Source organism: Canis lupus, chromosome 30 (assembly GCF_011100685.1).
Source record: "Canis lupus familiaris isolate Mischka breed German Shepherd chromosome 30, alternate assembly UU_Cfam_GSD_1.0, whole genome shotgun sequence".
In the NCBI taxonomy this organism is placed as follows: domain Eukaryota; kingdom Metazoa; phylum Chordata; class Mammalia; order Carnivora; family Canidae; genus Canis; species Canis lupus.
This window is the reverse complement of record NC_049251.1, coordinates 22,559,255-22,582,833: the sequence shown is the minus strand read 5'-3', so window position 1 is coordinate 22,582,833 and position 23,579 is coordinate 22,559,255. Positions and strand designations below refer to the sequence as shown.

Below are 23,579 nucleotides of genomic sequence, written 5' to 3'. Positions count from 1 at the left end.
CAAAATCCAAGTTCATAATTAAAGAGAAAAGATTGGTGGTTGCCTGAAGCAGAGACCAGGATATGGAAAAACTGGGTGAAGGAGATCAAAAAGTACAATCTTCCAGTATAAAATAAGTCCTGAGAATTTAGTATACAGCATTGTGACTATGGTTAATCATACTGTATTTGTACATTTGAAAGTTGTTTAGAGTGGCTCTTAAAAATTCTCACAAGAAAAATAACCGTATAACTATGTATTGTTAACTACACTTCATGGGGTGATCATTTTGCAATATACATACTTGGAACCGTTATGTTATATACTTGAAACTAACAATGCATCAATTGCAGAAATTGATGAGTGCAGAACCTCTGAGTGCATCTAAGACCTAAAGAATCAGAATCTACATTTTTAAAAGAACTTCGGAAGATTCATATGCAAATTAAAGTTTGGGAAGAACTAGTCTATATTATCTCATAAGTCATGGAGCCTGGTACATGGTAAAATAATATTAGCTCCTATTGTTTTTCCTACTACCACTAGCACCTCATTAAGTTCTAAAGAGCTCACATTCTTAAACTGATTCTTCCACTATCCCTTTCACATACTATATGCAACCAGGAAAATTAGATAAAAGAGAAAGTTAAAATGGCACTCCAACACAAAAGCAGCCTCAGATTTTACATATTTTAAAGCCTCTATCTTCTACTACTGTATGTCAACAGATTAAGACAAAGCATATAATTACTGTTCAATAAATATTTTTAAAATATTTACTATTTGTGAAATCAACTCAAATAAACCAAACCTAGGAACAAATAACATAGTTATAATAACCCTTACATTAATAAGTGATAAATAATTGCAAGAAGAAAGGATACCTGCCAATGAGCAAAACAAATGTTCTTGCATTCAGTACAATAACATATTTTCATAGCCAGTTACATCTGTTAAATTTTGCTGAATATTTATTTTATATTAGGTGAGAAAAAATAAAAGCAAAAAACAATTAGTATATAGAATAATATTTAATCTATATAAGCTTATTATAATTTATAACCTATATAAGCTTATTATATATTATAGTATATAGAATAATATTTAAGCTATATAAGCTTATTATAACCTATATAAGCTTATAAGCTAATATTTAACCTATATAACCTATATAACCTATATAAGCTTATAACCTATATAAGCTTTAGTCCTTATATAATAAGGACTAAAAATTGTAAGTACTAAGAGTTTTAAATTTTGTCTAGATTTTCTAAAATTTCTATGAAAACCATTTACTGCTTTTGAAAAAAGTTTCTCACAGTTTTTCTTCTAACATGATTAAAATACCATACTATCATTGTAGAAAATTGGTTAAGTATACAGAAATAACATCAGCTAAGCAGGAAAAAAAAGATTCCTATTTTACCTCAACTGAAATGCAAAACCAGGAAAATTTTGACATTTTGTCCCCAATTTTTACATGTTTCTAACTAGTTTACACAAATAAAAATGTATGTAATAACTATATATCCATCATTCAACAAATAAAACATTGCCAATATAGCTTAAATCCCTATGGAATTCCCCTCTGAAGTAAACAATACCCTAAATTTGTCTTTTTATTGCTTTCATGCATTATTTTATTATACTTCTATTACATATGCACACTCCCTAACTAAAATAATACATAGCACATTCTGCATCTTTTAAAATGTTATCTAAAGAGTATCCTTTTCCTTTACTCACTTAACATTCAATATATGAAATTGACAACATGTTGAAAAAGTGTAGCACTAGTATATACATGTCACTACTATATAATATTCTACTTATAAACATACCACAATTTATCTATCCATTTCCCTTTCAATGACATTTAGCTTGTTTCCCATTTTCCCCTATTACAAACAAGGCCGCTATATATAAACACTAGTAATATGTCTTCTTGCACACACATGAGAATTTATGTGAAATTTTCTCTAGGAAAATTTCTCTAGGAATTTCTAGGTTAGAGTATGCACTTCAAAGTTACTAGACACTGCTGACCTGTTCTGTAGGATAGAAATTACTATCATTTAAGAAAAAAAGTCTCATATTTCATACTGAATCAGAAAGTTTCTGAGCCATACAGACAGACCCAACTTATGAAAGATAGCTTCCTAAGTCCACTTATAAGTTGTATGTAATTTGTGATGCACTTTCCAGATGGTAAAAAGCAAAGCAATCACGATTACATTTCCTGATCAATTCATTTAACCCTTATGTAGTCTTTTTCTTATCTAAGAGTCTGACCTGGGTTAAAAGGCAGTCCTTTGCCATAATAAATATTCAAGACCACATCTACTAAATGAGTTAATCTTCTCCAGGCTCCTTAGTTTACCCTAAGGTTCTATAAATAAAACTGCATCCATTACTCCAGGTGTGGATTAAACAAAATTTGACAGAAATACAATAGTATTTTTAGTTTGTTGCCAGTATCTGGTCTTGAGGATTAGTGTTATATAGGCTATTATAGCCACTGGTAACAGTGTTGACTGATGCTGATTGTTAGATTCTGACCCCACAGGCATAACAGTTCACAGTTCATAATTAAAACAGTAATATACATCCTAGTAATATTCAGAGGACAATACTTTTGGATTCTCTTGTCAGCCATGGTGATACTCACCATCTTCCAGCCATTTATACTGCCTCTTCTTGCTCCTATGAATAAAGCCACTCATCTTTAAGGGTAAGCCCAAATTAAAAGTATAATTTTTTTTTAATTTTTTTTTTATGATAGGCACAGAGAGAGAGAGAGGCAGAGACATAGGCAGAGGGAGAAGCAGGCTCCATGCACCAGGAGCCCGACATGGGATTCGATCCCGGGTCTCCAGGATCGCGCCCTGGGCCAAAGGCAGGCGCCAAACCGCTGTGCCACCCAGGGATCCCTAAAAGTATAATTGTAAAAGAATGTTCTTTTGATAACCAGCTCATATGGGTGGGTAAATCCATGGCTTTGATTTAACTCCTGGAAGGTGAAAGTAAGTAAGCCATAGATGAAAGATCAGGGATTCCTTCTAGGAATGTACATGAAGTCTTCACTCAATCTATATAATAAGGTCTTCTGTGCCAACAATAATAGCAACGGCATACGTTTGATGATATGCTTTGTGAGAACATGAGTTAAGGACTCTACTCACTTAATTCTTACAACATCATGAATCCTCACAATCCCATGAACTATTATTCCCATTACATAGATAAGAAAATGAGTGCAGAAGATTCACATAATTCACATGATATCCATCAGTAAGTAATAGCAGGATGAATCTGAATCCAAGCAATCTGACTCCAGAGCCCACCATGCAATGCTACCTCTCTAGTAATAACTGTTCCTCCCTAGAATTATGGTGAATTAAATGGCTCAATGACAGGCTAGAGACATAAAATGAACAGTGTATTTGTTCAAATGGTAATTCACAGGTGACAAAGGAAATAAGCCAGGAAAATGCAACAAAACAGCAACAAAAAGTTTTTAAACCACCCCATTAGCAAGTGGTATTTCAAATAATGGAGATAGTCATGAGAGTTTTGAGAAATTTTTGAACCTGTGGATTCTGACGGGGAAAAAAAGCAAACAAAATGGGAAATGGAAACATTTCCTTTGGTAAGTGGATATCAAGTGCATTCATTCATTATTCATTCATTCCTCCTGCAGAACATTTCCCTTGCTCAAGGTGGGAATAAACTACAGCAACCTTCTGTGATAATGAGACAGTTCCTGCAGAGAATGTAAACAGAAGACTCAATGAACTTTTCGTGGTGTATGAAGCAAATTCCAAATTCATACACCATTAGGACTAGAAGTTGAGTGCCCATGTAAGATGGAGTTTATGATAATGACATGGCAATTATAATAATCAATATTTGTTACAATGCGGGGGGCACCAGAGAAAGGGTACGTAACTCTATTCCAATAAACAAAGGGAGTATCTGAAGGACACGGAAAATTACAAAACAATAAAAAATAAAAAATATCGTTCCTACAGAGATAAGAATCTTTAGAGTCAGAGTCTTAAATCCAACTTCAGCTTGAGGCCTACCCAGAGAAAGAGAGTCAGAGGAGGCACCCAATCTTCCTTTGGGAACTGGTGACTTGTTTTGCAGCACTGAAGCTACCCAAACATAGCAATTGAATGCAAAAGGACTTGTAAGAGAAACATCCATTATCCCCTTCTTTAGTTTCTAGGTCTCTGGAACCCCTAGTGTCACCTAGCTAAAATACTACAGGTGACATATAGGTATTCCAACAAAGAAAGAAAACTACTTCTACCTAATACCAAAGAAAGTGTCCCTGATTCCTGATACATAGTTTCTCTTGGAGAGTTCTCAGCAGCTGAAAAGTTCTTCCCTTGAAAGACAGAAAAGCATCACCATCAGATAGGAGAGGTAGGTGGAGCTACTCTGTGTAAATATATCTTACAAAACCCCTAACTTTTAGAGATGACTTTTTAATGATAAACGGGCTTCTGAAAACTAAAAATGGTCCTTAGCAGAAACTTCTATATTAAACAAGTAGGTTAGTAAAAGAGTTCATCAAGATTTTCTTGGATTTTGTACAATTCCAAAGACGACAGTAGGCATGGGGTGAAGGAGACACTACTGCCACCTACCCCTGACCACCCCCACCCCCCAACCCATGGCTTCCCCCTTTTGCATCACCACCACTCCTGAATCCCTGTTTCCTGAATTGTCGGAATTTTTTTTTAACAAAACTAAAAAACAAAACAAACAAACAAAAAAAGCTTTCAGAATTTTTAGCTTTCAAAATTTTTAAATTTGTAAAAGCACTTAAAATATTTTTGAGAAAGCTTCTACTTTTTTTAGTTTAAGAAAACATTTTTAAAAATTAATTGTAAATACCCACACTTGCAGCTTTAGTATCACACCTTCCCAGCAATATGTTAATATTTCAAAGATGTTTTAAAGAAACTTTTCTAGGTTAGTCTTTATTGCTAAGAACATCAAAGGAATTAAACTCAAAATATATATTACCCCTCCCATTTTCATGGCCCTTTTGTAACAAAATATCCATCACTCATTTCTGCATGTTTGCCACCCTGTCTTTTACGTATCAGTATGTGAAGCTATCTCCTCCATCAAGTTGCCTAACCAGGAAGGCCTCTGAGCAACTTTAACATACTGCTGAGGAATGACCCCTGGGGGAGTACTTATTTACCCGTTTGAGGAACACATTCTAGATTTCCATATGGGCAAATCAACTTTTTAAAAATCACTAAAAGCCGGATTCTTGTGGCTATTCATGTGTCCAGATATCTTAGTTCACCCATATCATACATATACTTAAATAACCAAATTAAGTGAATTCATAAAAAAAAAAGAAAAAATTAACTAATAAAAATAGTTCCACCCCTCTTCTACTCATGCACCTTAGAGTAAAGCATGGGAGATAGAATCTATTGCTCTGTCCATTAGTATGGGTTTTTGAGTGCTTCTCAGGTGAAACACCTCACTTCATGGCTATTGTATTGTGTTCTTCATACAATATGATATTAAAAACACAAATCAGCAACTCTGTCTAATAAACACACAAATAGCTATCTTACCCATTATCAGAGGAAAATCCCACTCTGATGTGTACGTATGTATCCTATTTATCCAATAAATAAATAAAAATGGCAAGGCAAGTTTAAGTGACATTATTAGAATATTTCTGGCCAATACACATAATTAAAAGTAAAAATAAGAAGACAGTTACTTCCTTAAAAGTAAAGTTTTATTGTATTTCAGACTTGTAGTCCAAATTGATACAGTTTGGATTATATAAGATTAGTTAACTATATTTGCATACAATATAAAATTTTCAGATACTAAGAAAAGTATCCAGGAGACCAGGACCCCTCTGATAATCAATAGTAGTTCACAGTATTACCAGTCTTTTTAAAAATATACTCCCTAAGAGAGACTGGGAGATGTGTCACTTAAATATTAAAACTAATAGTGGCACAAACTGAATTATCATCTACTTGATCAAATGTGACCATTTTGTTTAGAGCAACAACTGAAATAGATTTCCTCTTTTATCCTGCTCTCTGCTTTGTGTTCTTATGTTTTCAGTGTATACTATCAATCTCTAACCTACATCCATTCAAATGTGTTTACTGATACTTCTGTGATAGGATCTTTTTTCTTTCCTGTTCTTGACTTCCTTTTCATTCTCTTCTTCCCTATAACCTATCCCTTTTACCTGTCTTTCGTATCATTTTAATCTAGTTACTGTGCATATGGAAGTGTGATAATGCATATGCATACATAAGTATTACTGCCAATAATTTATCAGGCACTGTGTAGATGCTTGCACACAACAATGAATAAATGTCTTCAAGGAGCTCATCATTTAGAAAAAAAGAAATAGTACCTACAAATATTTTAATAAACTGAGTCACTTTTGCATGAGGTCTGATCTGAGCCTGAGGTGTGTAACATTACAACTTCCAAAGGTCTGATCAGTATTCCTAGACTCTCTATTAGTCCAGTGGGCAAGATGGCATGACCAATGAAACTTTAATTGATGTCCAAGCCAGTGTGCCAATTTCCAAGTTAAGCTTCCTGAGTTGAGTAAGAATAGTTTAGAAGATGGTAATATATCAGCACAACTTCAAATGTGAACCTCAAAGCAGAACGAGCACTCTCAGGCAAGCAGAAGAAACAGCATTAAGATTTGATAAAAATGCTCTGAAGCATAATGAAACATGCTGATAACTAGAAAACAAAAATGTCAACAAGCATACCTCTGGTAGCATAATAATCATCACAGTAAACTTTTATTGAGTGCCTTCTATGTGCCACTATAAATAGATACTGCATTTTCCCCATCTCAAAGATGAGGAAATTTTGTCATAAAGAATTTAACTTTCTTAAAGTCAGAGAACAGTAGAGAACTGATTTAAACTTGGGAACTATGACAACAAATGACTTAATGTTAATTATTTTTTTTCTTTTTCATTTCCAACACCAAGAAATCTGACAATAGAGTACAAACTTAAATAGAGAATAATTTCCACTAGGCAAGCCATCTTCAAGGTCTCAGAATCCCTTTGGTCTCAGGACCTGTTATATAAAGATATTTTGTCTTAAAAAAAATTGAGAACCCCAAAGAGTTTTTGTTTATATAGAACATATCCAGTGATATTTATCACACTAGAAAGTAAATCTGAGAAATTAAAAGCACAAGAACTTGGAGCAAAAACATTAGCGTATATCATGCAGCATTTGCAAACTCCACAGTATACTCAGGAAAGAACAAGACTGAAATGGCAAAGAATGTTTTAGTACTATGAAAATAGTTTTAACCTAACAAACTATCTAAAAGGGTCTCAGAGACACAGAAAGATCCCTGGAACATACTAAGTAAATTGCTGTAATAGACTATTTACTGTATTTTAAAATAAATTATGAACCTTGATTACCACTACTGTCAGAATTTGGAAACCCTAGTTGAAGACTATTTATTTAAAACAGAGGCCTCATTTCAAAAGATTCAGGGAAGTCAAGGGGGGCATGCCTAACACCACACAGCTATTTGGTGGTAGTTATTTAATCTTACTATATTAAAGAATAGATCTTTGTCTTCTGATTATAAAATATCAGTAGACAAATATTTGGAGACAGTTAGCAGTAAGGAAAGTAACTACACAACAATGAACAGGGTATCAAAATTCCAAAGATTTCTGGAATAAGTCAGTACTGTCAGTCCTGTGCAGAAAAAGCAGATAGTGCTGGCTTCGTTTCTCCATTCACTTGTATAGGCTGCTCCTAAGCTTCCATTTTTGAAGCAAATTCACAGTTCTAAATTAGATCAGCCTAGCTAAAAACTCCATTTCCATTTGCACTTCCAGACAGGATAGAGTTCCAGATTAACTCTCACACTTGAAACAATCAAAAGACTAAACATCAGTTTTGAGGCACCAGATGTGGGCAATGCAGCATACTGCTGATCCCTGAGAGAGGGGAAACAAAGTGAATCCTAGGATTGCTGAGAGGGGCTAGGGAAGAGGGAGATATACCTCACTTAAAAGTCTAACTAAAGAAAAAAAAAATAATAAAATAAATATTTCAGACACAAAGAAGATGAAAAACTTTATCAGCACCAGACCTACACAATGAGAGTGTTAAAACAAGTTCTTCAATCACAAGAAAAATAATACCAGCTAGAAATATGGACCTACACAAAGGACTAAAACATGTTTCTTAACCATAATGAAATTAAATATCAATAATAAAAATATCACTAGAGAATCTCCAAATATTTTGAAATCAAATATACTTCTAAGTAACCCATGGGTCAAGGAAGAACTCAACAGGAAAATTCTAAAATTCATTCTATTTTGAACTGGGTGAAATGAAAACTCAACATAGCAAAAACTGTAGGATGCAGGTAACACCACAGCCAGAGGATAATTTTTAGTACTAAAATGCCATTTAGAAAAGATAAAAGGTCTCAAATCGATGACCTCAATCATACCTTAAGAAACTAGAAAAAAGGGTTGCCTGGGTGGCTTAGTCAGTTAAGTGTGCTTTTGGATCAGGTTATGATCCCTGGGTCCTGGGATGAAGTCTCACATTGGCCTCCTGCTTGGTGGGGAATCTGCTTCTTCCTCTCTCTTTCCCTATCCTCCCTGCTTATGCTCTTTCTCTCAAATAAAAATCTTTAAAAAAAAATAAAGAAAGAAACTAGAAAACAAAAAGCAAATTAAATTCAAAATAAGAGTAATGGAAGTCAAACATATTGAAAACAGAAAAACAAAACCAACGAAACCAAAAACTAGTTCTTTGAGAATATCAGTAAAATGGTAAGCCTCTAGCCATACTGGGGGGGGGTGGGGGGGGAGGGAAATAATTCACTAATATCAGGAATGAGGTAGAGACTCTAACTACAATTCTATAAATATTGTGCCAGGTAGACTCTAAGATGGCTCTCAATGTTCTCTGGTATTCATACCCCCTATATAAACCATTCCCCCAGAGTGTGAGCTGGCCTAGTAATTTTTTTTTTTTTTAAGATTTTATTTATTTATTCATGAGAGACATAGAGAGAAAGGCTGAGACACAGGCAGAGAGAGAAGTAGGCTCCATGCAGGGAGCCCGATGTGGGACTCGATCCCAGAACTCCAGGATCATGCCCTGCGCCAAAGGCAGATGCTCAACCACTGAGCCACCCAGGCGTCCCTAGTAATTTGCTTCTAATCAATATGGCAAAGGTAGTATGATCATTTCTATGATCAGGCTCTTAATATTTTGTCTTCTATCTTGCTAGTAGACCTCCTCCCTTGTGGGCTTTGATGAAATAAGCTGCCATGATGGAAAGGCTTAGCTAGCAAGATACCGAAGAAAGCAATTTCCAGCCAACTGCCACACTGTGGCCTTCAGTTCAAATAAAAGAACTGAATCTTGACAAACACATATGAGTTTGGAAGCAGATCGTTCCCAAACAGGTCTTTAGATGGGGCCCCGGTTCTGACCAATATCTTGCTTAGAGCACCGTAAGAGACCCTGAAGCAGAGGACCAAGCTAAGCTGTGCTTAAATCCTCATGAATAGAAACTGACAGACAATAAATGTGTATTACTTTAAGACACTAAATTTGTGATACTTTGTTAGGATATCAAAAGATGATTAATACAAATATTTAAAAGATAACAAAGAAATATTATGCCAGCCAATAAATTCAATTTAAATGAAATAGACAAATAGGCATTTCTTAAAGTACATAAACTAATAAAGTTCACTCAAGAAAAAAATAGGTAGTGATCACTGGGTGGCTCAGCAGTTTAGCACCACCTTTGGCCCAGGGCCTGATCCTGGAGACCCGGAATCGAGTCCCACATCAGGCTCCGTACATGGAGCCTGCTTCTCCCTCTTCCTGTGTCTCTGCCTATCCCTCTCTCTGTGTCTCATGAATAAATAAATAAAATCTTTAAAAAAAATAGGTAACTTGAATAGTCCTTTATTTATAAAATTGAAATTATAATTAAAAATCATGCCCAGAAGGGTCTCCAGGCCCATATATCTTAACTGATAAATTCTACCAAACATTTAAGGAGGAATAACACCAATTCTACACAAATTCCTTAAAAAGATAAGAGAAATACCTCTCAACTCATTCTTTTAAGCCCAGATTAGCATATCAAATTCTGAGACCGTATAAGAAAAAAAAAACCCTACAAATCAGTATTACTCAAATATAAAAATTCTTAACATTTTAGCAAATTGAACTCAATAATATATAAAAGGAACAGTATATAATAACCAGTGCTATTTATCTCAGGAATATAAAATTGGTTTAAGATTTAAAATAATAATTGGTATAATTCTTAGAGCAACACAGTAAAAAAAAATCATATGACCATTTCAATAGATGTGGAGAAAACATTTCAGAAAATTGAAAATCTGTATTTGATAAATACTTTCAACAAATCAGGAACAGAAGGGAATGTCCTCAATCTAATAAATCACATCCATGAAACTTAGAACTAATATCATGCTTAAGGGTGAAACATTGTTTCCTAAACATCAAGGACAAGGCAAAGCTATCCACTCTAATTACATCTATTTAACACTGTATGAAGATATAACTAATTCAAAAAGAAGAAAAAAAAATCCAGATTGGGAAAGAAACAGTTACTTTCATTTTTCATGGATGATGTACTGTCGAAATAGAAAATCTTCCAGCATGTACAAAAAAGCTACCACAGCTAGTGAGTTTAGCAAGGTGCAGGAAACAAGATCCATTAACAAAAATGTACTATAGTCTTATATAAGACATGAATACCCATAAATTGAAATAAAAAACTTGTAACAGTATCAAAAATTATAAAAGAGATAAACTAAGTAAAAGATGTGTAATATGTGTTCAATGAAAACTACAAAACATTACTAAAAGAAATTAAAGAAGAATTAAATAGATACACCATATTCGTGGATCAGAAGACATCACATTGTTATCAATTCCCCTTAAAATGATAAATTCAACACAATCCCAAACAAAATCTCAGAATTCTAGAAACAAGGGACACCTCGGTAGCTCAGTCGGTTAAGTGTCTAAATTTGGCTCAGGTCATGATCTGGGGTCCTGGGATGAACCCTTCATCAGGCTCTGCACTCAGTGAGGAGTTCTGCTTGTCCCTTTCCTTCTTCCTCTGCCCATCCCCTCACTCATGTTCTTTCTCTTTCAAATAAACAAAATTAAAAAAAAAAAACTGTAGAAACTGATATGCTGGTTTAAAATTTTTCAATTTATATGCAAAGTGCCTAGAATTTACAAAACAATTTTGAAATAAATGACGAGGCTGGATACACTACCTGATATGAAGACTTTATTTATTTTAAAGACTTATTCACTAGAGAGAGGCAGAGAGCAAAAAGCACAAGCAGGATTCCCCTCCACTCTGAGCACAGAGCCTGACGCAGGATTTGATCCCACCACTCAGAGATCATGACCTGAGCCAAAACTATGAGTTGGCTGCCCAACCGACTGAGCTAACTAGGTGCCCCTGAAGATTTATTTTAAAGGTACAGTGATCAAGATGCTATGGTACTGGCGTAAAGACTTTGATAAATCAGTAGAACAAAACAAGTTCAGAAATTGACCTTCAGATAATGGTCAATTGATTTTCAACAGAGATAACAAGAGAACTCAATGGGGAAGGTAATCTTTCCAACAAATGGTGGTAACAAAACTACACAGCTTTATCTGTAAAGAAAATCTATCAATTTCAACCCTTACTTCACATCTTATACAAAAAAGAACTCACAATGGATAACACATCTAAATTAATGATTAAATGTATGTCATTTAATGTACTACTTCTTAAGACTATTACTAGCAGTCAAACTCAATTCATAAGTAACAGAAGGATTCATGGTGTGAAAAAAACTGTGAGAAATATATTCTATTCCTTTTTAAAATAACTACAACTTAGAATACTTTATTAAAAATTGAGAAATCTAATAAAGAAGTCTAATTTTGTTTAACTCAATAATACATAAATACGTTGGACTATGGAGCTCTGTATTTACACATTAATTATTAGTATCCTATAATACATAAATACATTGGACTATGGAGCTCTGTATTTACATATTAATTATTAGTATCCTATTAAGGACAGTTTGAGAAACTATGGTCTTGGCGAAAATTTTTGTTTTACATGTTATGAACTAATGTCCAGAGTAAGTAATTTATTTGATCAAGTTCACTTGTTAAATGAGAGAAGTCCCAGGCTTAGGTCTTTTGTTCTTTGTATTATAATACAGATTATCATTTTCAATTGATGTGCCCTAAAGATTTCTTAACCATGTAATGATTATTTCTGTTCTTCTACTTTCCCTTGGTCATCATTTTCATAACTTTTATCGCTATATAGTATAATAATCTGTTTTTCCCATGAGAATGAGCACTCCTTTTGCCCAGATAGCATGGAGTGATCATTTTATTTTGCTTAACTAGTCCATAGACCAGAAACTTATGGAATCTCAAATCTCAATAAATGCCGCATGAATGAAAGAACTGAGAGAAAAAAGGATTCCATGTGAACAGCCCATAGAGTACAAGCCCAAGAGAAGACTACAAAATTCTAAACTGGGAAGAAAAATAACTGAGTAAAAACTGATCTAAGAGAGTAAGGTAAGGTTAGTGGAAAATCAAGAATAATATTTAAAGAGCAAGAACTCCAAAAACTCAATGAGATATGATGGTATCACCAATACAGAGAGGATATTGGCTTACAGGACAGTTGATACTTTCTTGTCAATCACTAAATGACTTTTTTTTTTTAAGATTTTATTTATTTATTCACGAGAGACACACACACACACAGAGATGACAGAGATAGAGATAGAGATAGAGATAGATAGGCAGAGACACAGGCAGAGGGAGAAGCAGGCTCCATGCAGAGAGAGCCCAATGCGGGACTCGATCCCAGGTTTCCAGGATCACGCCCCGGACTGAAGGTGGCGCTAAACTGCTGAGCCACCAGGACTGCCCACTAAATGACTTCTTAAACTAAACATCAAGAAGAGGGTCTGCTCCATGCAAAAAGTAGCACATTATAATATAAAACCACATTAATTATTTTATTTGGTAGCACAAAGGGATTAAGTATCAGTTCAATACACTGAAAGAAAACACTCCATGCTTGTTATTTTCAAAATAAAATTGTTAGAAATATATGAGAACAAGTACATCACAAAAGGGACTAAAATTAATTGCCCATGCTAAGCCTTTTTGACATACATAAACTCATTTAAGATCTCATAACTACCCTGTGGAGTAGATATCCTTTCAAACAAATTTAAGGAACTTAGGAGTCTACATTCAGTCATAAGAATGCAGATTAGTAAACAAATAAAAATAAAAAAAGAGAATGCAGATTAGTAAGAATCTACATTCATAAATATCTGGGTTGCCAAGTTTTCCCCAATAATCTTTAAATCCCAAGATCTGTAATGCAATAAAGTTTTCCAACAGCTTCAATTTTGTGAACAATTTACTTTTCCTGACCTACATACAGAACCCTCTTGTTGGTCATTTAAAAATTGCAACAGGTCCCTCATCTTGTTCAGGACATACCCCAGGAATTCAAAACACCTGCTTTTTCTAAGGGGCATCTGAGACTTGTAAACTTCCTATGTGGTTTTGTATCAAAATGGATCTGTGATTTTTTTTTATGAGACTGGATATAAGAAGAGGAATACTTATAGACTACTTAATACATTCCAGATATTATGCTTTCTAGAATTTCCTATATTTTTCACACACTTGTTACGAGATAAATCTCTTTGCAGATGAGAAATATGAGGCTCAGAAATTAGGTATCTTATCTTTTCCAATGTCAAAATAGTGGTGCAACCATGAAGTAAATAAACTTACTGATTCTATGGCGTTTACTTTTAAGTACAAAATGTAAATAATAGTTTTATAAGAAATAATGACAGTACCATCATCTTACAACTTCTAGAGTATCTTCTCTTTCAAGTCCTGGACAAGGAGGAATAACAACTGTTTTGGGGTCTTTTACACTTTGGCAAGTGTGACATGGTAGAAAGGAAGAGTAATTTAGAGTCATACCCTGGCTATTAGTCTTGGATGTTCAATATCTGTTTAGTTATCCACTTTCTCTGAACCTCAATTTCCTCACTTCTAAAATGGACAGGATTTTAAAAATGGCTTCTTGAGAAGCTGGTGTGAAGCTTAAAATAGGGAACATGCGAAAGGCTTTATACAATATTTTAACAAATGCTAGTTATGATTAATTGCTATTAACAAAAATAGACTAAGTGGACCTAGAAAGGTATTCAGCTGAATCTATCCTCCATTCTGTTCTTATAAGAAATATGTAAATCTAAAGAAAATAATAAAACTGTTGTCAGAAATAAGAACTAAACAAATTACAAAAAGGGACTGAAGAGATATTCAAAGATTAGTAAGTTTTGACTTTCATTTGCTAAAGACTAAACAATGAGAAGATTTAGAAAAGAAAATTATGAAGATCAGTCCTGATAAGGATGCTATATGACAAGCATGCAAAGTTAAGTGAAACCAGTTTGTGAGGTGACAAACTAACATAAAGGCTGATTCCAAAAACTATTTGACAGCATCTGAATGGACTCTGTCCCTGGAAGAATGGCTAAACTGAAAAAAAAAAAAAAAAATAGGTCTGTCTAGCTTAAGATGGAAAAGTAGACAACCTGATTAGGTGTGTGATTTCTTTCATCTTAAATAAGTGCTAGTAAGAGATTTAAAGGAGCTTACATCATCCTAACCCAACTTTTTCCTTATCCAAGAACTAAGATCACAAGTTACAGGCAGATGCTGTTTTGAATGCAAAGAAGAGTAACAAACAACATTTTCCCTCATGGGTTTATTTAAACCTAACTTTAAAATACACTCTTTGCTCACCCAATAGTTTTTCTTCACATTCAGAACATTCAGAAGGAGCAGTTACATAACAAAACAGAGATTAATGGGAACATAGATGCAATATATAGAAAACACTTACTTTAATTCTCTGTCCCTCCTGTCTTGCTTTGCTATTTAACTGCTTCATCTCGTGTTTTGTACCTGAGATCAAGAGGCATAAAATACTATTTCAAAATTTGTGTGTCCTTTCTAATTATTGCATTTGAACTCGTAGCAGCTATTAAAACCTACACCATTTTCCCCTTCGAAAATAAAAACAATAGCAAATAATAAACAATCTAGAGAAAATATCTACTCTAGACAAGAGGAAGTAACACTAAACTTTATTACCCATCAATGGTATCAATGGAGGACAATGAGTAAAAATTTATCTTTTGATTCACACAACTAGATTCTCCCTTTTATAAGGGAAACTATCAAAATCAATCTGGTAGTTGGATAACACAACCACAGCTACCTTATCAAAGCCTGAATAAAACACATGGAGTTTAATTCAGGAGTCGCCATTCTGTTGGGGGGAGGAAATCTATACAATTTTATATCTTCCTCAGTTGCCAAATGTGCCATTTTTTTTCCTTTGAGATATCTCTCCTCTTTCCATTATTTTGTATTCTTGATCCTATCATCCTAATCTATGTCTTATTTCATCTCAAGGAGGCCTATGTAGTAACATTTTACCAGATCACACTATTTCTTGTCATTCCCTCACTTTGGATCCATCCCTCATACTACAATATACTGATGTTTATTTACAAAACCCTTCGTGTCATTCCCTGCATAAATATTTATTTTTAAGTAGCTCCCTACTCATCAAAAGATAGACTACATTTCCTGAACAGAAAGGTTACCTGCCTAATCACACACATTATTTACCTATATAGCAAGATCATTTACTCTTTACTGAATTTTGTGATTTTGAGGTCTCTGAACTTGGTCCCATCATTCCACATTCCAGAAAGCTATCCCTTTCAATCTTACTCATACAAATATTGTCTGTCCTACAACAGTCTACTCAAACACTTCCTCTTCACTCTTTCCTGATCACTGAAAGTAATTTCTCCATCTCCTGTAATGCCATGATAATCAGTGAAATTAATTTAATAATTAACTATTTGCTGCTTAATAATTATAGCTTCTTTATTACTGCCTTAAGAGTTAAAGTTTTATAATTTATTTAACTCTTTAGGTAAATAAGACTTGTATTTCTAATCACACTTCCTGAACTCTAAAATATGCTTTGTTCACTTTTAATGATGCAGAAACTGAGTGCACCTAACACATCTCAGCTTTTTAAAACTGGAGAACCAGAGTAAAGCACAAGTTCCTTTGAAGCAGAGAGACAATGTTATCCTTATTTACAAAGGTAGCTCTCATTACACTGTGCTATACTGGGAGAAGAAAACTACAGGTTCTCTCTACCCCTAGATATTCCCAAGGCCTCTCTACCGTCAAATGTAAATGACCTACATATCGGGCTCTCTCCAAGCTCCAGCAGTATAACCCTTCCTGGGGTCGAAATGAATAGATAGCACCTGAGGGGAACTGAGGCTCTATTACCTCATCTCCAACTTGTTATCCATCAAACTAGAGTGGCTGTTTGCCAAGCTCATCCACATGAATGAAAAGACACTGAATATCTGCTAAGAAGGGAGAGAATAATAAGCAAAATTAAAGATTACTTTAGTTACATCAGACAGAAATGGTCTAGGAACAGCTAGAGAGGTAACATTAAACTCGTCCAGATAATGTTAGGGACTCATTTTAGTTTCCATGGAATTTGAAAGCTGTATGTCTCTTCTAGTTGAATTTTTATTTATTTTTGTTTCCCTTACCCAAAGGAAGTATCCAATCTATGGTGTTGTGTATGTATGAGTCTTAGGAGGCTAGAGCAACTCTGAATCTTTGTACTCTTATATTCATTTTCTACCTGATGTGGTCTATCAGGCTGCCGTCCATGTGTACTCCTGACAAATGGTTTGAGAAATGACCACTGCTGGTGCCTTTTTTTTTTTTTTTGTAATAAAATGAACCCTCATTTTGCTACCTCACTCTAACAGGTAGCAAAAAGTCAGAGTACGCATTAAAATCAAAGAACTCAGAACATACACTTACTATTTATTTCTTAATTAGAAGTCTTTGAAGTTACTTTGTGCTGAGTCACATGTAGCCTCTAAACCTAGTATTTTAAAGCCAACTCATCACCACATAACTGGTTTTCCCCTTCTCCACTAATAGGCCTAAGTCCGGAAATTTACTAAGGTAGTTATTATTAGTACCCACCTCCTTTCTATCAATGAAAAAAAGAAAAAGAAAAAAAAATTGAGGCAAAGAGAAATAATTTACCGAGTCATAGAGCTAGGAAGTAGAAGTGCCAGAAATAGAACTCATACAACTTGATTTCAATGTTCAAGCTCTTAAATTCTATGCGTGTCTACCTCACATCACACTATACTATGCTGGCTAGGTAACTTTAATTTTTTTTTTAATTATACCATGTTCCATGTCCTCTTTTGAAATATCAATTGCAGATCCTCTTTTCTCTTCAGTTTTCTCCTCTCTTCCCCCATTCCTTTAGTATATGGCAGAAAATTTAAGACATTTCTTCTCTGACTTGGGAAATACAAAGGTAGGGGGGCTAAAAAGTAACTGCAAAATTTTGAATATTTGAATTCTAGGCCAGAGTCTATCACTAACTAGACAGACTGTCTAGCCAAACCTTTTGTGTGTTTTTTATCAACAGCACCTATCTCAACCTAGCCAAATTTCAAACTCTCTTAGTTTCCTCACCCATACAATAAAAGGACTGGATATAGATAGCTAACACACTTTCCAGTTTTGAAATTCTATGATACTGCAAAATCAGGAGGAAAGGAAGAGCAACATGGACATGACTGTTTCACTGTGCAAACCATATTTATACAGAGAAGGAACAACCATGATAAAAATTTAACAATTAGAAAAAATAAGCAATCAAACTCCGTGCAATTGAATGTTGCTTTTTTCCCCTAAAATAACTACAATAGATTGTATATAACCTGAAAAATGCTCATAATTAAAACATCAACTGCTGGTCACTGCTGGTGCCTATAATTTTTATTAGTGGTTACGTACCACTGATCTCTCTTACTTTTTAAACTGAGAAATGAAAAATTCTGTATCTTAGGGAAAGAGTGTCAACAAGAAGACTGTTCCCTTTTCCTGTAAGCCCTATCATAACTCTAGGATGCAAACCCCAATGATACTTCAGTACTCTGAGCTTGGTCAGGCTGGGTTGCAAAGCTGAGAGGGCAAGAAACCCAAGATGATGTGGCCCCTTGGAATTTCCATGAACTAAAATGATCACACAACATTTCAGAAATGGAATTTGTACAGCAGGAAATACGACCATGAAAATGAACAACGAAACATTAGATATTTGGAGGTAATAATAATAATGATGGTAATAATAGTAATAGCAGCTTTCATTTATTGCTTCAATAAATGAAATACTTCACAGCTATTATTAGAACTCATCTTTACTCAAACCCTACAAAGTATATGCAAAATTATCATAATTTTAGAGATGAGAAATCAAGGCACAAAGAGGTTGAGTCACTTGTCCAATGTCACAAACTACAATTCTCCAGAGTCAGTGATCTTAAAGTCATTTTATTAAATGCTTCACTAAGTAATATCATCAATCAGGACAATAACTTGTAAGCAGGGGAAAAAGGAAGCCTATTACCATTAATACCACCACCATCTACTTCGAGCTTTGAGAGCTTCATCATAAATCAACTTTGATTCTTTTCCATTTCCAAACACAATTAATCTAGTAAATCTAACAATTCTTCCCCAATTTGATTATATTCAGTAAACATATATGTATAGAGCATCTATTACATAAAAAGCATTGTACTAGACAGAGTAAAACTTTTACATCTAAGTTTGTCAGGACTTCGGCTTTCCCAAGAAAGAAATAGATAAATGAAGGGGAAAAGAAGTATTTTATTTATGTCTCTTAAAAATCTAAAGGAAGTATATTATGTAGGACAAAATCAGCAAATAATGTTTATCATTACACTTAGGATGTAGCACAACTACAAATATATTCATTCATTTAAATTTGGTTAATCATTACACATAGATCTAGTTAATAAATTCTGAAATACAATGAATTAAAGCCAACACACAGCACTAAGTACCACTGATTTAAGCACTTCACCTATATTTATCTCACTTAATCATAAAGTTACATGCATTTAAAATTCATGACAACCTTATAAAGTACTTATTATCCCATTTCACAAATGAATAAACTAAGGTACAATGAATTTGAGTAACTTGTCCAGAATCATACAGGCAGTAAGTAGCAGAGTTGGGATTAATGCCCCTGGCACTCTGGCTCCAGAAGCTGTGCTCCTGACCACTGCCTTTTAAAGAGGATGGAAAAAAAAATTTGGAACTAGAATAAATCATTAATACGGTAGTAAATAACAAAAATCATGGTATTCTCTGCCCTTTATACCTGGTGCAATGTCAAATATAGAAAACATTTGTTTATAGGAAAGGATAAAAACTAAGGGAAGGAGGAACTCCTTATATCTCCTGCTCTCATCTAAACTATCTGAGATCTTAATCACTCTTTTCAATCTCTGGTGCTTTAATCACCACTTTTCATATATTTCTGAAAATAAAAGTGTTATTCACATCATAATGATGCTGTTATTTTTTAATTGGTGTGTTTTGTTCTGCACAGGTAGGCAGCAGGTCAATGGTGCAGAAACCAGGACTCTACCAAAGGTGGAGAGGTTTGAGGGATATGTCACAAGTGCTCTTACTTCCTTATGATTTCTTATGAGTGCCTCAAACATGCTGTCTCATTTCCACATTTCTTAAAAATGCTGACCATGTCTACCATTTCTTCTATAACCACTATTAGATACAGCACTTATTTCTGTGTCTGCCTAACAAAAATTCTCTCTTGAATGATGCGCTATGGATAGTTCTGATAACTAGAAACTCAACGAATCACCTGAATACTGTGAGGCTACTTTTCTTTGTGGATTTGGGAAAAATAGGGCAGACAGGAGCTCTGCTGGAGTGACTTCTCCTACTCTGAGAAAACATGTATGAGACTATTTACACTGATGAGAGGTTTGTGGCCTCTTAACCATACAACTCCAGTAGAGCTCACTTACATATTAAGGTTACTAGAGCAGAAGGCTATCTTTGTTAGATTTAAAGTCAGTACCTGTTAGGCAAAAAGTATGCAAAGTAAACACTCCCCTTAAAAAGCTGTTAAATAGATACTAAGTTCAACCTACATGACTTGGTGTAGCCAATCTTGTACAGTAAAATGCATGGTTATAATACACTAATAGAGTAGTACTAATAGAGTTCATGTGCCAAATATGATTTTACAGTAATCCAAAAAATTATTCTTTCTCCCTTACAGTTTTAGTCGGGCAGGGAGGGAGGGAGAACAGCAACTCAGTTGAATCCAACTAAACTAGGAGCATATGCTTTATAACTCCACCAAACTACTCATTCTGTAGATTTATATACTTTTTATTGTGGCCTATTAAGTATTTTCAAGATTTACAAAAAGTAAAATAAAAAAATTTCCTATCAGCAATATAAAACCAAATTATTGTGGCCTATTAAGTATTTTCAAGATTTACAAAAAGTAAAATAAAAAAATTTCCTATCAGCAATATAAAACCAAATTATTTAAAAAATAACACAACTTGCTTGTGATGCAAATGTTATTATTTATACTGGTAAAGTCTAAATAAATTTCAATGACACTATTTCTACAAAAGTATCTATAATTTCATTATATTTTAAATTGGCTTGTTAATAATTTTATAAACAATGTGTCAAAATTGGTTTATAGCCAATATCAGTATTTACTTCTAAGTTTAAAAAACTCAAATGCTATTATACTCAGTAGAATAAAGTACTTTGGTAAACTGAAATTCTTATTAACAAAATTATATTCATCTGTACTTACAATAGTGAAAAACAGTCAACTTAGTAGATGGTGTTTAATAATAAACTCAAAAAGTTGATAAACTTTCTATAAATCATTGTTGAGAGCAGCTTGAAAGATAACCATAAATGTCTTTCTCTGGTGAGAAGAGTTCAGGGAAGAATTAAATCGAAGTCATAATAAAAAAAATAACTTCTTAACTAGATAGCTAAACCATTCTAGGTTCAAAATCATGACTAGGGCGGAAGCAGCAAAGTTAGTGGAAGAGCGGATTTCAGTGAAAATAAAAATAAAGGGTAGTATTAAATCACGTTCTATCTGATCTCTCAGTAGACAGGTAAGAAAAAATATATATAACTTTTCACTGTACATAATATAGACTAAAAAAAATTAAGAGTGAAAAACAGCATTTCACATTGACCGATAGATCTAACAGCAAAAAAGAAAAGGAAGATTTACTGTGAAGCCCATCTCTAGGGGCAAACAATTTCAGAATCATGAAATATGTAAAAGTCTGGATACACTATTATGTTCTCTTCTCCTAGAAGAACACAGTAAGTTAAAAAAAAAAGTTTGAAAGGAAAGTAAACATAAGGTACAAAAGCATCACTTAATGTATTTTAAGAAATAATGTTATCACACAGTAACTCAAGACTTTGAAAAAAAATAATCCAATATTAGTAAGTAATATTTTGTTCTCCACTATGTAAAATCCATACTTCACAATCTAAACAGGAAATCTGGGACACCTGGGTGGCTCAGCGGTTGAGTGTCTGCCTTTGGCTTGGGGCGTGATCCCCGTCCCGGGATCGAGTCCCGCATCGGGCTCCCTGCATGGAGCCTGCCTTTCCCTCTGTCTGTGTCTCTGCCTCTCTCTGTGTCTCTCATGAATAAATAAAGAAAATCTCTTTTTTAAAAAATAAATAAACAGGAAATCTACCTTTTCTATTCACAATATTATTTAAAGAATCAAAAACTTTTAAAAGTGGAAGGAAATTTGGACATCAATCAGTTTAACTATCCCCATGGTAAAATAAGGTGTCCAAGATTTCACCACAGAGTTGATAAATCCAAGTCTTATGGTGCCCAAGACAGTGCTCTTTACATTACAAACCAGCTTTTTTCAGCACTGAGTACCTAAAGGAAAACACTAAAAACCATGTTTAATTGTCTCTCTGAATATCTTTTTGGGCTCTACATGACTAGTCTTTTTCTCCCAAAATTATATAAAATAAATTAAACATAGGCTACAGCCAAATATATAACAAACCACATATTTTAACTCTGTGTTTTTCAATGCAAAACAGCATAACCCATATGGAGACTATGAGCTCTAATCACATATTGCTTCCTTCCACTTACGCCAATTTGCTTCAAGGGTTGAGTATCCATAAATTTTTATGTCTATCTTCTACTGGTTAATTCTAAAGAAGTAAATAGTTCATTACTCATTCAAAGTATAACGTTTTTTGTTTTTTTGTTTTTTGTTTTAAGTATAACGTTTTTGAAAAGGTATCCCTTAACCTCACCAATTTACTGCAGAGTCTGAGAACATATAGTTTAATTTTACTGACAATTCTTTGGTCTAATTTTTAATCTTTCAGTCTCATTATTTTAAAGTTTTGGGGGATCTGTTTATTGCTAAAAAAAGGGCTCTTTTTGACCTTTCCCAGCGTAAAATGTTAGCTCAGTCCTATTTTCTAACTGCCAATCAAGAAATGTCATCTGTTATGTCTGTTTTGATATGCTTCCAAGAGACAGGGCTATAGAGTCCCTGATATAAACAGCTGATGACTACTAGAACAAGAATGGAAGAGGAAAGACTGGAAACTGATACTTGAAAGTCAGTGCCATCTCTCAAAGGTAATACAGGAAGAAAACAATACACAAAGAAAAATGGCAATGTATGAAGAATACTTAGTGAGGCATTCCAAACACTCCCAAGAGTATTGCAGGTAATCCAAGTGTAGAAATAACACCAAGAACACTTCTTTCATTGTAAGAGATAGAATAAACTCCCAAAGTATGGCAGTAAATTAAAATTTTTTAAAAAATTAAATCTACCATGAAGGTACTGCGTATTCTACAGTATTCCCATGTAAATATGTTAGTCTTCATATCTCTTAGGAATCAGAGCTCGTGTACAAAAAAATCTTACTTATTCTGCCAAATGACTTTATAGTTTTAATCAAGGACTGGCTGATGAATGAACTTACTCTAGATGAGTCATAAGAGGGGCTTGGTTGACCACTTGTTCCCCAAGATGTTGTACCTCCTCGTTCATCCATACCTAAGGAGAGAAGAAAGTGAAAGACATAAATCCAAAAGGCTACTATAATGGATTTGTTTTTATACAGTATAGCAGAGAGTACAATTCAGTAAGCGGTATTTGCATTTGTATGGAACTAGCTGTATATCAAATCTTGTCTCAGAAACCCGAAGAAAATAAGTTATCCCAGAAAGTCCTCATTACTGCTCCATACAGCACCCTATATATAATGAACAATTTCAAAACCACGTCTTTGGAGACTTTAAAGTAGGGTATAACCTAGGTCTCCTCATTTCTGTCTCCATCCACTGCTACTCCTTTTTTTTTTTTTTTTTTTTTTAAAGATTTTATTTATTTGTTCATGACAGACACAGA

At 34.0% G+C, this 23,579-nt stretch overlaps 1 protein-coding gene across 10 annotated transcripts in view; it reads right to left on the bottom strand.

Annotated features, from left to right (window-relative positions):
- The window catches only part of TCF12 (transcription factor 12), a 374,750-nt gene that overhangs the window by 208,385 nt on the left and 142,786 nt on the right, over positions 1–23,579 (bottom strand). For 9 of the 10 annotated variants that reach the window (XM_038580520.1, XM_038580518.1, XM_038580521.1 and 6 more), the window contains exon 4: positions 23,152–23,225. In XM_038580520.1, the coding sequence (XP_038436448.1) occupies positions 23,152–23,225 (74 nt within the window). Of the gene's footprint in view, positions 1–15,040; positions 15,103–23,151; positions 23,226–23,579 lie in introns of all 10 variants that reach the window. The other variant, XM_038580527.1, reaches the window with a different exon arrangement.